We start from the raw sequence: 15,552 nt of genomic DNA, 5'->3' as shown, positions 1-15,552 counted from the left end.
TGAAAGCATCATAACTTCGGATCCATAAGGACGTCATTAGACAGCTAGTGGATCGTTGTTGTTGTTGTTGTCGGTGCTCAGAGATGTTCTCCACGGACTGCAGATGTGCAAATACAGTATATGCTCAGTTCACAAATGGGATCAAAGAATAACACGAGCAATTAAAGACTTGTTAGTTTAACTTCTTTCCGCGGAAAATAATGGAGTTACTGGTCAAAGAAGCATTGCAGGATCATCTAGACAAGACTGTAGTAATAATTCAGACACAGCATGGGTTTGTTAAGGGAAAGTCTTGTCTGACCAATTTGATTGGATGTTATGATGTAGTCAGAAAGGAACTAGATGCAAAAAATAATTTTGGCATCATATACTTCAATTTTAATACTGTTGCACATGGAAGGCTACTATACAGATTGGAGCAGTATGGCCTTAATGGCAAGATGGCAATGGATAAAAGGATAGTTGAGTGGGAGAGGGCAGAGATTGTTAATCAATAGGAACGGCTCTTGGCGGACTAATGTCATTGGGGAGTCCTCCAGGATCCAGTGTTGGGCCCATTGTTGTTTTCTATATTTATCAATGATATTATTATTATTATTATTATTATTATTATTATTATTATTATTATTATTATTATCCATATGGTGCAAGGAAGCCTGAGGCTTATGCTGCATCAGCCAAAAATAATTTGAGTACCATGGGTGGGAGAGAGAGAGAGAGAGAGAGAGAGAGAGAGAGAGAGAGAGAGAGAGAGAGAGAGAGAGAGAGAGAGAGGAGGGAATCACCCAAAGCGAGAATGATGATGATACTCACCAGATGTGAGCCCCTGTTGTTGAAGGTATATCAGCCTTAATGTCCAAGTTTGCAGACAATACGAAGGTTGGCATGATTGTTAATGAGAATAATGGCATTACACTACTGTAACAAGATCTAGAAAAGTTCAGCAGATGGGCTAAGAGGTGGCAACTAAACTTGGATATTGACAAATGCAAAGTACTGCATATGGGTAGCAGTCCAGAGTAACTTTCCAAATGTGCAATACTAAACTGAGGATAGTGGAGAATGTGAAAGACCTGGAGGTAATTGTGCAGTCGGGATATGAAATTCTTTGAGCAGTGCAGACCAGCTGCCAGAGTAGGTCATGGAGTTTTGTCAATGATATATAGGAACTTTGCTAGCAGAGAAAAGGAGGCGTTTATCCCTTTGTATAAGGGATAATCTTAATTTAGTTTGTCTCAGGCGAGGGTTGCATGGTTTTGTCTCCAGGAAACTCAGGGTTTCGTCCAGCAAACAGAAAGTCGACCACAGAACACACGCAATTTACAGACAGTATATACGGCGCAATATGGCTTTAGTTGCCGATGCTCCTAAAAACCAATTACAACAACTTCAAGCTCTGCTTTGGCTATACGAAAATTTATTGAAATGTTTCAAAGTTAAAATTGCGTGAGCAGCTTTCTTATGCTTCAGCGTCACGTGCCCTGTTTGCCCGTATGAAAAACCGACTAAATAAGTCAGCGGCGTTCACATCTGGTGAGTATGGGCTTGGCAAACTCAGGGTCCTAGGCTGGATATCATCACTCTTCTCTTTCTTGGTGATTCCTTTCTGCTTCTGAATCTCTTTCTCAGGGTAACTTGGGAATTTTTTTTTTTGGCTGGTGCAGCGTAAGCCTCAGGCTTCATTGCACAATATGGCTAATAATAATAATAATAATAATAATAATAATATTCGATTATTACTGGTACTCTTCTGATAGACATAATAATGATATTATTATGTCTATCAGAACAGTACCGGGTTTCGTTTTCTGTTGTTGATCCTTGTATCGTGCGATTCATTCCTTCTGCGAAATTAGAGAAAATCTTTAAATTTTTGGATATTTCCAGCTTTGTTATTTCGTTATTAGCAAATTTCAATCCACGACACAAACAAATCAAATAAATATTTAAATTTTTAATAGGGAAAGTATATTGTAATGTAAATATGTCTAGGGAAATGGCGTGCCGATCGAGAAATATGTTTTACTTTCATGTGTACGGTATTGGTACCTAGCTATGAATTCTTTTATGAAATCATAGTCGTATATCTACTTCTACTTTCTGTTTAACCATGAGGTTTACATTTTTAATGCGTGAGTGTGAACTTTATATACAGCATTAATTGCTAATTATTATTTCCCCTAGCTATAATAGTCTGTTTTGTTGGTTTTACGTATTAAGTTATATTCTTAAAGCTAAACTGATGTTTCTGAATTTTAGACCCACAGTTAAGAAAGGAATTTGCAATATATTAGTAATAACTAGAGAATAATTGCTTTCTATGATTTCTTTTTATCACATTGCATGGACTACTAACGCCTGTGTGATGATTTGGTTTATTACCATTCGACCTATGTAAATAAATAAATTTCCGTTTATTATCGATATGGCCGAAGCCAGAAGAGTACTCAGATGCAGGAGCCCAATTTATCTACAACGTGATTAATTGCCGAGTAGATTCATATGTCTTATTGCTCGAGTTTCGTTTTCTTGTATATCATTTCTCGGACTGGTAGGTTTTGTTATGTACAGCAGTAGGAATTTCTTACTGTGATCCCACATTTTATCCGTACATAGATTAGCCACTCACTTTTATTTAGTTTTCCCTCCCCTTTCTCCTGTTTCATCAGAAAAGTTTGTGTAATTTTGATTGATGTAATGGTAAAATAAAGAATAGGCACTAGATGTCAACTCATTCAGTGACCTAATTATGCAGTTGTGTTGTGAGGGGAGACCCAAATCTAAGAGATCTACAGCCAAGAAAGTTTTAAGTTTTTTTTTCCCCATTCCCCAAAAATTCCAAACAGGAGACAAAACCAAATGAAAATTAAACTGGAATTTGTGATTTATTTTCTATAGTTACATCATTTAACTCACATGTACTTGTCAAATTAATGACAGAGCTATCCTTTGCACAAAAGGGTTGGTTTTATTTAAATGGAAAAATTCTGAATCAATGCTCTAGACCATGCATGTCTACAAGACATGATCTGCACACGTTCCTCCTTATTAGTTGGAATTAAAAATTGGTACAGTATTCATGCTTATAAAAAATCTTAGTGATAGTTGCATTCATTTCAGTAACACAAGATTACTTCTAAAGATTATTATGCTTAATATCATTGATGCAGAAATATTAACAGATTAAGCACACATTTATACCACTAGCTTCTTTTGACATGCTCTTCCATCATACTGAAACAAAAGAGTTCTCAGTATGTGTTATATTTTCGGTTATAGTTGGAAGAACATTTTCCACTACAAAAATATACAGGGTGTCCCAAAAAGGTGTAACCAATTTTAAATGTTTGTAACAAATGTAATTTTAATGATAGAAACACAAAACCTGCACTAAATGTGAGAAAAACAGTTGAAGTTTTTACTGACATTCAACAGGTGCACCACTTGTCACATGAACAATATCTAATCAGTAATAAAGTTCATCCCATGTTTTTTCAAGGATGTCACGCTTAATCATGGTAATTGCATTTGTAATCCTGCTCTTTAAGTCTGCAACAGGGGTCTTGTAGACTGTCTTTGATGAATCACCATAAGAAGAAATCACAAGGGGATAAATCTGGTAAATGTGGTGGCCATGCAATGGGACCATCACACCCAATCCAACGGCCAGGGAACTTGTCATCAAGAGACCTCCTCACACTCAAAGCCCAATGTGGCAGCACTCCATCCTGTTGGAAAATAACCCCATTTGGCAGTTCATCCAATTGAGGCACATAAAGCTCAAGCATGTCCTGGTAATTATCTGCTCTCGCAGTCGCTTCTTGAAAGAAAAAGGTCCAATAACACGATCAACCATGATGCCACACCACACATTCACCTTTGGGCTATCTCGCTGATGCTCCTGCATGCAGTGTGGGTTTTCAGTCCCCCAAATTCTGACATTTTGCTTATTCGCCTTTCCCGAAACATGAAATGTGCACTCATTCGTGAAACAAATCCATGTCATTACATGTCCATCTTGTTTCATTTTCTCCAAAATGTCTTCTGCGAATTGTTTACATTTCACACGGTCATCCTGGGTTATGTGCTGGAGAATTTGCAGTTTATAAGGATGCATTTTCAATTTTCTTTGCAACACTTTATGCACTGAAGTCTTGGGGATGGCCAGTTGCTGTGCTGTTGTTCTAACGGATTTTCGAGGACTACAAACGAATGCGTCTCTCACAACTTCCACTCTTTCCTGCATCAGTGTGTGTGATGCTGTTACAGGTTGGCTTTATCCTGTATTTACTCCTGAAATTAAGCTGCACCTGCATTTCAGACAGGGTTTCAATAAACCACTCCACTACCTGTGCTTTGGTCACGGGATCCATTTGTTACCTCTCTACTTAAACTTCACGACAACCGTCACAATCTGCAAAAGAGAAGAACGGATTATTGAAGTAAAAACTTCAACTGTTTTTTCTCACATTTAGCGCAGGTTTTGTGTTTCTATCATTAAAATTACATTTGTTACAAACATTTAAAATTGGTTACACTTTTTTGGGACACCCTGTATTTCAATATTTTATTTCAATTACTATTCCATTTAATGTATGCACAATTTATCTTCACCATAGTAGTGGTGTATGGTTGTATATTACTTTTTCAAGAATCAAGAGATTCTTGGATGCAAAAGTTTGGATTGTAAATTGTCAATATGAAATAATATATGTGTGAAAGGTGCAGGGCCGGCCACAAGCATGTTCAACCAATTCTGTTGAACAGGGCTCCACACTCAAATGGTCTAAATAGTAATATGATATGCATCTTTTCTGCATTTCTATCAACAAGCTTACTGCTGTCTTAATGTCTAGTTACCAATGTTATCGTCACTCCAAAGTGACGTGTAAATGTGTGTGATTATTGGTTCCTATTATTATTTATTCATGTTCCTATTTTTATGAGATGACTGCAATTGTTAAACAATATTGTTGATTAATGTATTGAATATTATTTGTATTTAAAAGTTTTGTTCGGTATAATATAAAATTATTTAATTATTTCTTAGTTACTCTAAACTTTGAAAAAATAAAAAAATTAAGAAATTGCTATTACAAAAACACTCCGTATAAGTTTTGCACAGGACCCCCAGGGCTTGCAAGTAATTCTTGTATATTCAAAATAATAATACAGTGCAAACAAAAAATAACACCAGTGTTGAGACAGCATTAATATTAAATTATAAGCTACTTCCATTATAATGAAATCTGCTATTAAAGGAACTTGAAAATCTCCCTTATATTAGTTACAAAAATTATGAAGACAATTGCACAAGGCTATTAACTTTTAATATATATTGAAGCAAGTTTAATAAGTGAGTTTTTTTTTTTAAATATAGCATGTCCACTGTATAAACTTTTTAGGTAGAGGTAAATTATATATTAACCCCAGGGGCTCATATCTGGTGAGCTTGGCACACCCAGGGTCCTGAGCTGGATATCATTATTCTTCTCTTTCTTAGTGATTCCTTTCTACTTCTTACTCTCTCAGGGTAATTGAGAATTTTTTTTTTTTTTGGCTGGTGCAGTATAAGCCTCAGGCTTCCTTACACCATATAGCTAATAATAATAATATATCGTGAATCTGTGATTATTCAAGAAAGGAAATTAACCAGGGTCTCTACAGTACACAGAAGTCTGAGTCAAAGTTAGATAACAAGAAGAAATACTCAAGGTGTGGCCTGACCATTGCCTTATACAAGGGAATAATCACCTCCTTATCCCTGCTAGAAAAAATTCCTGTATATCATTGACAAGACACCATGAGCTACTCTTGCAGCCGGTCTGCACTGCTCAGACAACTTCATATCTGCCTGCACAATTACTCCCAGGTCCTTTTCATTCTCTACCACTGTCAGTGTAGTACCACAGAGTTGATACATTGCTCTGGGGTTGCTGTTTCCCATATGTAGTACTTTACATTTGTCAATGTTAAACTTCATTTGCCACCTCTCAGCCCATCTGCTCAAATTTTCCAGATCCTGTTGCAGCAGCATAGCGTCAGTAGTGTTCTTAACAACCCTGCCAACCTTTGTATCGTCTGCAAACTTGGACATTAAGCTTGATATACCATCATCAATATTATTTATAAATACAGAAAACAATAATGGACCCAACACTGAACCCTGAGGGACTCCACTAATAACATTAGTTCACGATGAGCAGTGTCCATTGATTACCACTCTGTCTTCTCCCCCTCAACCACCCCTTTATCCATAGCAGCAATTTGCCTCCAATGTCACACTGCTCCAATTTGTGTAGCAGTCTTCCATGTGCAACAGTATCAAAAGCCTTTCTAAGATCCAAGTATATAATATCAAAGTTATTCCCTGCATCCAGTTCTTTTGTGACTACATCATAGTATCCAATCAAATTGGTCAGGCAAGACCTTCCCTTTACAAAACCATGCCATGTCTGAGCTATAACTGAATTCTTGTCTAGATGATCCTGCAGTGCTTCTTTAACCAGTGCCTCCATTAATTTTCCTGGAACAGAAGTTAAACTAACAGGTCTATAATTACTTGTGTCAGCCTTTGATCCTCCTTTGTGAATTGGGGTCACATTTGCACATCTCCAGTCTATGGGTACCTCCCCTGAGTCCAAGGAAGCTCTCATAATTATGGCTAAGGGTTTGCTTACTTCCTTTGCTGCCTCCTTTATTATAGCTGGATAGATCCCATCCACCCCAGGTGCCTTTCTTGTGTTTATCTTCAATAATTTCTCCTCCACTTTACTCTCAGTTATTACAAGATTATCTAGCTTACTGCCAGAGTTGAATACACCGCTGGCATTCCCCTCGCTGAATGTGTGAATGTCGATGCGAAATATTCATTTAGTTTGTTAGCTACCTGAGCAGGATCATCAACAGTTGAACCATCGATATCAAGTGGACCAATCTGATTAATCCACTTCTTTCTAGAGTTTACATAAGTAAAGAACTCTTTGCTGTTTTTCTTTGCATCCTTTGCCAAAAATTTCTCATAATCTGCCTTTGCGTGCCTAACCCCCTTTGTGACTTGGTTACAGACCATCTTATATCTATCATAGGCTTCTGTATCACGTGTTAATTTATATGTATCCCATGCATTTTTCTTCTCTGCCATGTGTCTCATTAGTTCATCTGACATCCATTTAGGCCTAAACCTTTAACAATATTTCTTAGTTGGTATGTAAAGCCTAGTAGTTTCCAAGATAAGTTCTTTGAATGCTTCCCATTTTGAATTTGCTGTTGGTAGCATCATCAGTTGGTCCCACTGTATAGAATTTAAATACTGTCTCAGACCATCGTAGTCGCCTTTACGAAAGCAATAGCCCTTCCCTTTACCCTGATGGTAGTTACCTCTTTGAGGAAATCCCACTTCAGCATACTGTGATCACTGCCACCTAGTGGTTCCTTTATCTGCAGATTCTTAATGCATGAAGAATCACTACTGATAATCAGATTAAGTATATTACTCCCTCTAGTTGCCTCCTGAACATGCTGATGTAGAAAACAATCATCCAATAAATCCACAAAAGCCTTGCTAGTGTGTGAGTGACCAACCCACAAATTCCAGTCAATATCTGGGAAATTAAAATCCCCCATATTTGCACTATGTATTTAAAATAATAAGGCACTAATGAACACAGAAAATTATTAAAATTTAAGGCACAGCTCACAAGACATGCACGATGGCTGATGAGGAGAAAGCAACTCGTCAACTGTAGTGCCACCTAGGTACCCACTTCCTGTGCTACTTTTATGCTTGTGTTTCAAATTTTCTTTATATATATATATATATATATATTTTTTTTTTTTTTTTTTTTTCATTATTATTTTAAAAGGCCATTAATGTGAAATGGTGTAAAATGAAGTGTCGTAAAGTGGGCCTACCTGATGTATATATAATCCATACTGTAGTTACTTCCATTTTTCAGATTTATTTCAAAATTTATATTACGTTTGGCATGCTTCACAGCATGTGAAATTTGAAACTACATTTCTTGCTTCCCACAGTGTAGCAGCCAACTGAAGAAAATATCAGGTTTAATTTAAATCGTCTTTACTCTATGAAAACAATTCTCCCACTAGTTCAATTCAAGATTTATTGATTTACTAATTTAATTTCAAGATTTATTTCTTAGAACTAATTTTCAGTTTTCATATGCAGTATTTGTTTTCTACATTTTCATTTAGCATTTTAATTCAAAACTGTGTTTTTTTTTTAATATACAGAGATTGGCCATGAAAAATTCTGGGTATGGAAAACAACAGAAGGAGGAGAAAATATATTTCTATATTCAGTCATTATCCAATATAAACTGGAACAAAGGGAAGTAACCATTCCCTCCTCCAGGCAGTTTTCTGTTTCAGAAGGAAGTTTTCATCTTTCCTCTACTTCTTCCCATCCTTTCTGAGTATGGTAGGATATGGAAACAGACCTAATCTTATATGTTTTTGTCCAAAGACACATGCTGATAGCTGGACTCCCACTGGTTAATACCATAAATGTAGCAAACAAATACTGCATATGAAAACTGAAAATTAGTTCTAAGAAATAAATCTTGAAATTAAATTAGTAAAGGGGTGGTTGAGGGGGAGAAGACAGAGTGGTAATCAATGGACACTGCTCATCATGGACTAATGTTATTAGTGGAGTCCCTCAGGGTTCAGTGTTGGGTCCATTATTGTTTTCTGTATTTATAAATGATATTGATGATGGTATATCAAACTTAATGTCCAAGTTTGTAGACGATACAAAGGTTGGCAGGGTTGTTAAGGACACTACTGATGCTATGCTGCTGCAACAGGATCTGGAAAGGTTGAGCAGATGTGCTGAGAGGTGGCAAATGAAGTTTAACATTAACAAAGGTAAAGTACTACATATGGGAAACAGCGACCCCAGAGCAATGTATCAACTCTGTGGTACTACACTGACAGTGGTAGAGAATGAAAGGGACCTGGGGGTGGTTGTGCAGGCAGATATGAAGAACTCTGAGCAGTGCAGACGGTTGCAAGAGTAGCCCATGGTGTATTGTCAATGATATATAGGAATTTTTCTATCAGGGATAAGGTGATTATTCCCTTGTATAAGGCAATGGTCACACCTGGAGTACTGTATACAGGTCTGGAGGCCTCATTTCAAGAAGGATGTAGAGCTGCTGGAATGAGTACAGAGAAGGGCAACAAGATTAGTGAATGGAACAAAGGGGGTGCTCTTATGAAGAAAGGCGTAAGTTTTGCAAATTACAGTGTCTGGAAACTAGGCACCAGCGAGGTGATCTGATAGAGGTGTATAAAGCCTTGAATGGTTTGAGCATGCTCAATGCTGATGGGATTCTTCCTCTTGCTCAGAATAATCACCTGAGAGGGCATAAATTCAAATTGAGGAAAGACAGATGTAGGATAGATGTGCGGAAATTTGCCTTTAGCCAGCGGGTAGTTGGTTGGTGGAACAGACTTCCAACCCTTGTTGTGGAAGTTGATAGCCTAAATAAATTTAAGGCTCAGCTGGACAGGTATTCGAATGAACGGAGGGGTGAAGTGGAAGTTTTTCTTTATATAAGCTTGCTTTCTTGCATCATATGCCTCTGCTAATGCTAATAGTTTGTAAAGCCCATTTGAGGTCAACTGGGTTTGATAAACTATCATTTGCAACAGAGAACTTTGGTTCACATTTTTTTTTTTTTTTTTTAAATATGGTTTAAGATGAGTGAAAACATTGAATTTCTAGGATTAGCCAAGGTGTATGGTAGAATAAGAAAATTACTAATTCTGTTACATCCATAAAACATTCTTAAAAATGTGAAGAAAAAAAATCTCATTGTAAAAATATAAAAAGTATAAAATAATAAAGTATAAAAATTTTATACTAATTAGGTAGTACCAGACTCAAGGTGGTGGAGAATGAAAGAGATCTAGGGGTATTGTACAGTCCAACGTGAAGTTCTCTGAGCAGTGCAGACAGGCTGCCAGAATAGCTTGTGGGGTTCTGTCAATGATACACAGGAACTTTGCCAACAGAGACAAAGAGATGATTATCTAATTGTATAAGGCAGTGGTTAGGCCACATCTTGATTCTGTACTAATATTGAATAAGGATGGCTGCAGATAGATGTGTTAAAATTTGCTTTCAACCAGAAGGTAACTGAATGTAGGAACAAACAACTGTCGGGTATTGTGAAAGTGGGTATTTTGAATAAATTTAAGGAAGAATTGGACATGTTATTAGGGAATGACAGATGAGTCGTGTAGTTTTTTTTTTTAACACTACTACTACTACTGTTAATAATAATAATAACCTGCACAGTTTATATTCCAACTTAACTTATAAATGAATCTTGCAAGATTTATTTATTTAATGTGAAATTGGCTGTAATTTCACTATAATCCAATTCATTGGCATCATTTTCAGTTGATAAAACAGCTAAGTTATTAACCTGATCTTGAAGCATCATTGACTGCAGGTATATTTCTTATAAGTTTTAGTTTTGAAAATTTTTACCCAGATGTTAAAATGAGAGAAAAAGTCAGAATTCTGAAAGCAGTGTTTAAGTATTAGTATACAGTATATGGACCATTTACTGTAAAAAGTATTTCCTTTATGAATTGCGGGGGGGGGGGGGGGTTAAGGCAATCATCTCACCTTACTTGCCTTTCCCTCTGCCCTGATCTGTAAAGGAAACTACACGAGAAGGAGAAAAATATTAGCACTTTTTACATCCATCCAGCAGTGTAAAAAAATGGTTACTTTCCCTATGTGAACTGGAACATAGGCAAAGTAACCATTGGTCCTTTTAGGCTGTCAACATTATCTTAGGTATGCCAAGCTGAGCTTGCTACCTAGGAGTCTAAAATGCTGATGAAACTAATTCGTCTGACACTCAAGTCAAGTAGATCTAATTTTGGCGAAGTCCACCTGGTCTGTGAAAGCAAAATTCTCTGCTTGCATTTTCACGATGGTAGGACTCTTAGTAACCTGGTTATAAACTCCATGTTTAAGTCCTGAAATATGACACCTCCGTAGCCGAGTGGGCAGGAGCGGGTGTGCAGTAGCATACGCTCTTTGAGTAGACAGGGGTTCAAGCCCCTGACTGCCGGGGCTTGAACGGGTTGGCAGATCTCATCGATCTGCCAACCTGCACTGGACCAGCATGGCAGATTATGGTCCATTTCCCTCAGCATGAATTGTTGAGGAGGCTTCCATCCTGCAGTGGGTTGATAATGGCCGCACTTTACTTTTTTACTTTATACTGGACGTGACCACCCAGGTGTGAACCAACGTAAGCTGGGGTCAAGGTGTGTTGCCCACACCACATGGAGGAATGCCACCCCTCCGTGTTACCAGGCAATACTAGGTGGTAGATGACTCTCATCAACTGGTGCACCACTTTGCTTATTGGAGGCTTGAAGTGGTGGAACCCATGTTTAGTCCCCAGAGCAAAGCTCTGGCAACCTCCATCTCTTCCATCATGCAGTATAATTGATGTCTTTTGAGGTTATGATGGACATCATGTTGAGATACAATCTTCCTTACATTTCGAGGATACAGCTCTAAAATGGTGTTCACACACCAGCCGCTAAACACTCCACTGGACCGAACCTGTTGGTAACCCTCTAGGAGGCGTCTGGATCAACTAATGTTATACTCTCGCCTTCTCTACTCTACCAGATAGTGACTGGAGGGAGTCTGAGTAGTGTGTATGCAGGTGGCATTGTCAAGGAGCTGGGTATATTCTTGCCATGTGTACGCCACATTCAAAAATTTCATTACTTCATACAGTGTACCCTTCCCACCTTTTCTTAATACTGAACGCCTCATGAATTGTCAAACAAACAGAAAAAACTTATGTGCAAAAGATCTAAATCTCCCAAACACTTCTTTTTCTTTCCAAACACTTTCTTTTTCCAAACACTTTCTTTTTCATTTCACAAATATATGTGGTCTCATTTCTAATCTCAGTGATGTCCATTTCCACTTACAATCTGCCAAACCCCATGTACTTTTTCTGACAGAATCCCAGTTATCAGTTGATTCAACCACTGCTCATCTCAGTTGTCCAGATTATTTGCTGTATGATTCCTTTCGCTTCAAAGGTGGTACTTTTGCATATGTTTGTTCTGATGTTCCCTATCAGAGACTTAGTAATTTGGAATCTTCTGTTGTTCTCCCAATTCCTCTAATCACTTGGAACTCCTTGACTTCTCTTTAAAACTTGGCTTTCTCCAATCCAACTTTCCTAACAGTGAAATAATTTTCCTTGGTGATTTTAATGTTCATAACTCCAGCTGGCTTCCATTTTCTCATTACACGAACCCAGTTGGTCAAGACGCTGACAGTTTTGCAATTACTAGTGACCTCACACAGATTGCTCATTTACCTACTAGAATACCAGACAATCCTAAACATGTAGCAATGTTGAGTCAGTTTGGTGTGACATGAGCATTGGGAAAAGAAAAATGAGAGTAGGAGTGTGTTATAGGCCTGACTCTGGTGAGTACAACGAACAATTGTGCAGAGAAATAGAGTGGGCCAGTAAATCAGAATGTCTTGTAATGGGAGATTTTAACTTTCCAGATATTGATTGGAACCTGTGGATTGGTCACTCGCACGCTAGCAAGTCTTTTGTGGATTTATTGTAGGATTGTTTTCTACAGCAGTTTGAGGGGCAACCAGAGGGAGTGATACTCTTGTTCTGATTATCAGCAGTGATTATTCATGCATTAAGAATTTGCAGATAAAAGAACCACTAGGTGACAGTGATCACAGTGTACTGATGTGGGATTTACTTAAAGATGTAACTACCATCAATGATAAAGGGAATGGTTTTTCTTTTTGCAAAGGTGACTACATTGGTCTCAGACAGTTTTTAAATTCTATACAGTGGGATCACCTGATGATGTTAAAAACAGTAAATTCTAAATGGGAATCCTTTAAGGAATTAATCTTGGACGCTACTAGGCTTTTCATACCAACTAAGAAATACTGTTCAAGATTTAGACCTAAATGGATGTCAGATGAACTAATGAGGTCTGTGTCACCTGATAATTTAGACCTAAATTATCAGGTGACACAGAAGCCTATGGCAGATATAAGCTAGTCTGTAATCAAGTCACAAAGGAGAATGGGCAAGTGAAGGCTGATTACAAGAAATCCTTGGCAAAGGATGCGAAGAAAAACAACAGACTTCTTTAGTTATGTAAATTCTAGAAAGAAGGGGCTGAATCAGATTGGTTCACTTTATGTTGGTGGTTCAACTATTGATGATCCTGCTCAGATAGCTGACAAACTGAATGAGTATTTTGTATCTACATTCACACATGAGGAATTCTGTAAGGAAGGGGAAGACAGACGTTTACTAAACTCTTAACAGGGAGCTAAATGATTTTGTAATAATGGAGAGCAAAGTGGAGGAGAAATTGTTGAAGTTAAACATAAAAAAGGAACCTGAGACAGATGGAATCTATCCAGTTATGTTGAAGGAGACAGCGAGGGAAGTTAGCAAGCCCTTAGCCCTAATTATGAGAGCATTCTTAGATTCAGGGGAGGTCCCCATGGACTGGAGATGTGCAAATATATCCTCAGTTCACAAAGTGGGTTCAAAGGATGACACAAATAATTATAGAAATTATACACCTATTAGTTTAACTTCTGTTCCGGGGAAAATAATGGAGTCACTGATTAAAGAAGTGATGCAGGGTCACCTAGACAAAGCTGTAGTAATAGTTCAGACACGGCATGGGTTTGTTAAGGGGAAGTGTTTTGTGACCAATTTGATTGGATACTATGATATGGTCACAAAGGAAATGGATGCAAAAAATAATTTTGATATCAGTGAAAAAGGGCCTGTGGTACTGGATTTCATGACTAAAAGAAAATAACAATACAGTATACATCCAGTGACAAATTTTAACGAATAAAAATGGAGCTTTCGGGAAAACCCTGAAAACTCCATTTTTAGTCATTAAAATTTGTCACTGGATATATACGTACTGTATTGTTATTTTCTTTTAATTTTGATATCATGTACTTGGATTTCAGGAAAGCTTTTGATACTATTGCACATGGAAGGCTGCTTTATAAATTGGGACGGTATGGCATTAAGGCTCCAACTCAACCATCTCTTTATCCATTGCAAGTTGCTGCAATGGATAAAGAGATGGTTGTGTTGGAGACTGCAGAGATGGTAATAAATGAACACTGCTCTATGTGGACTAATGTTATTAGTGGAGTCCCCCATGGTTTGGTGCTGGACCCTCCCATTGTTGTTTTATGTATTTATCAATGATATTGATGAATATATATCAGGCTTAATGTCCAAGTTTGCAGATGATACAAAGGTTGGCAGCTTTGTTAATGACAGTATTGTACTGCAAGAGGATCTACAAAGGTTAGACAGATTGGTTGAGAAGTGGCAACAGAGGTTTAACATTGACAAATGCAAAGTACTGCATATGGGTAGCAGTGACCCAAGAGAAACGTACCAACTGTGTGGAGAATGAAAAAGACCTGGGGGTAATTGTGCAGTCAGATATGAAATTCTCTGAGCAGTGCAGACCAGCTACCAGAGTAGGTCATGGAGTTTTGTCAATGATACAGTCAGTCCTCGAATAACATGTGTTTACACGGCACGAATTCGATCATACACGATTTATAAATAGGGGAACGATATCATATATAACACGAATCGAATTCGCTTATGCACGATTCGCCTTTGTGTTTACAAGAAATGGCAGTCGAACGCGGAATCACCCCCAACTGAATGCAACACGATAGGAATGAAGAGAAGATTCTGAAAATGTGTTTGTTTTTTATATCAGTGAAGGGGAAACACATTTCACCATAATAAGGTAAAAACCCACACAATTCCAGCGATCGGTATTATCGCAAATGCCATTAGATCGAGTTTACTACCAGTTTATAACAGATTCCACTAGCAGAAACGCAACTGGAAATTGTTTTTATTGTTTTATGGTAGTAACTCCCCAGAAATGTGCTTTAGTAAAATGTGAGGTGTTAATAGTGTATAGGTGTAAAAATAGTGTGTAAAACAACACCGTAATAAAATACAAAAGTATTTTATTATAACTATTTTTGTAATCGTAATAAAATACTTACGTATTTTATTATGATTGTTTATTGTGTTTGGTAATGTTTTGGTTAAAAATATGTGTTCAATCTTGGGTGGTCGGCACCTAACCCTATTTTTTCCATAAGGCCTGTTGTTTATATTGCATGATTTTGCATTGCACGAGGGTTTCTAGGAACACAACTATCATGCTATATGAGGACTGACTGTATATAGAAATTTTGTTAGCAGAGGCAAGGAGGCGATTATCTCTTTGTATAAGGCAATGGTCAGGCCACACCTTGAGTACCGTGTACAGGTCTGGAGGCCTCATTTTAGGAAGGATGTAGAGTTACCAGAACGAGACTAGCACAGAGAAGGGCAACAAGATTGGTGAGAGGAACAAAGGGGTGCTCTTACCAAGAGAGGCTTAAATTCTGCAAGTTGTTTCATCTGGAGACTA

At 37.6% G+C, this 15,552-nt stretch overlaps 1 protein-coding gene across 1 annotated transcript in view; it reads left to right on the top strand.

The window, feature by feature from the left end:
* Positions 1-2,032: 2,032 nt before the first annotated feature.
* The window catches only part of mRpS29 (mitochondrial ribosomal protein S29), a 93,021-nt gene continuing 79,501 nt past the window's right edge, over positions 2,033-15,552 (top strand). Inside the window, exon 1 of the mRNA XM_090383392.1 lies at positions 2,033-2,132. Coding sequence (XP_090239518.1) covers positions 2,111-2,132 — 22 coding nt within the window. The 5' untranslated portion in view covers positions 2,033-2,110. The remainder of the gene's footprint in view (positions 2,133-15,552) is intronic.

The sequence above is a fragment of the Mastigoproctus giganteus genome, chromosome 10, assembly GCF_048544385.1.
Source record: "Mastigoproctus giganteus isolate SK-2022 chromosome 10, ASM4854438v1, whole genome shotgun sequence".
Lineage (NCBI taxonomy): Eukaryota > Metazoa > Arthropoda > Arachnida > Uropygi > Thelyphonidae > Mastigoproctus > Mastigoproctus giganteus.
The sequence above is the reverse complement of the archived record's forward strand: the minus strand, read 5'-3'. Positions and strand labels throughout refer to the sequence as shown.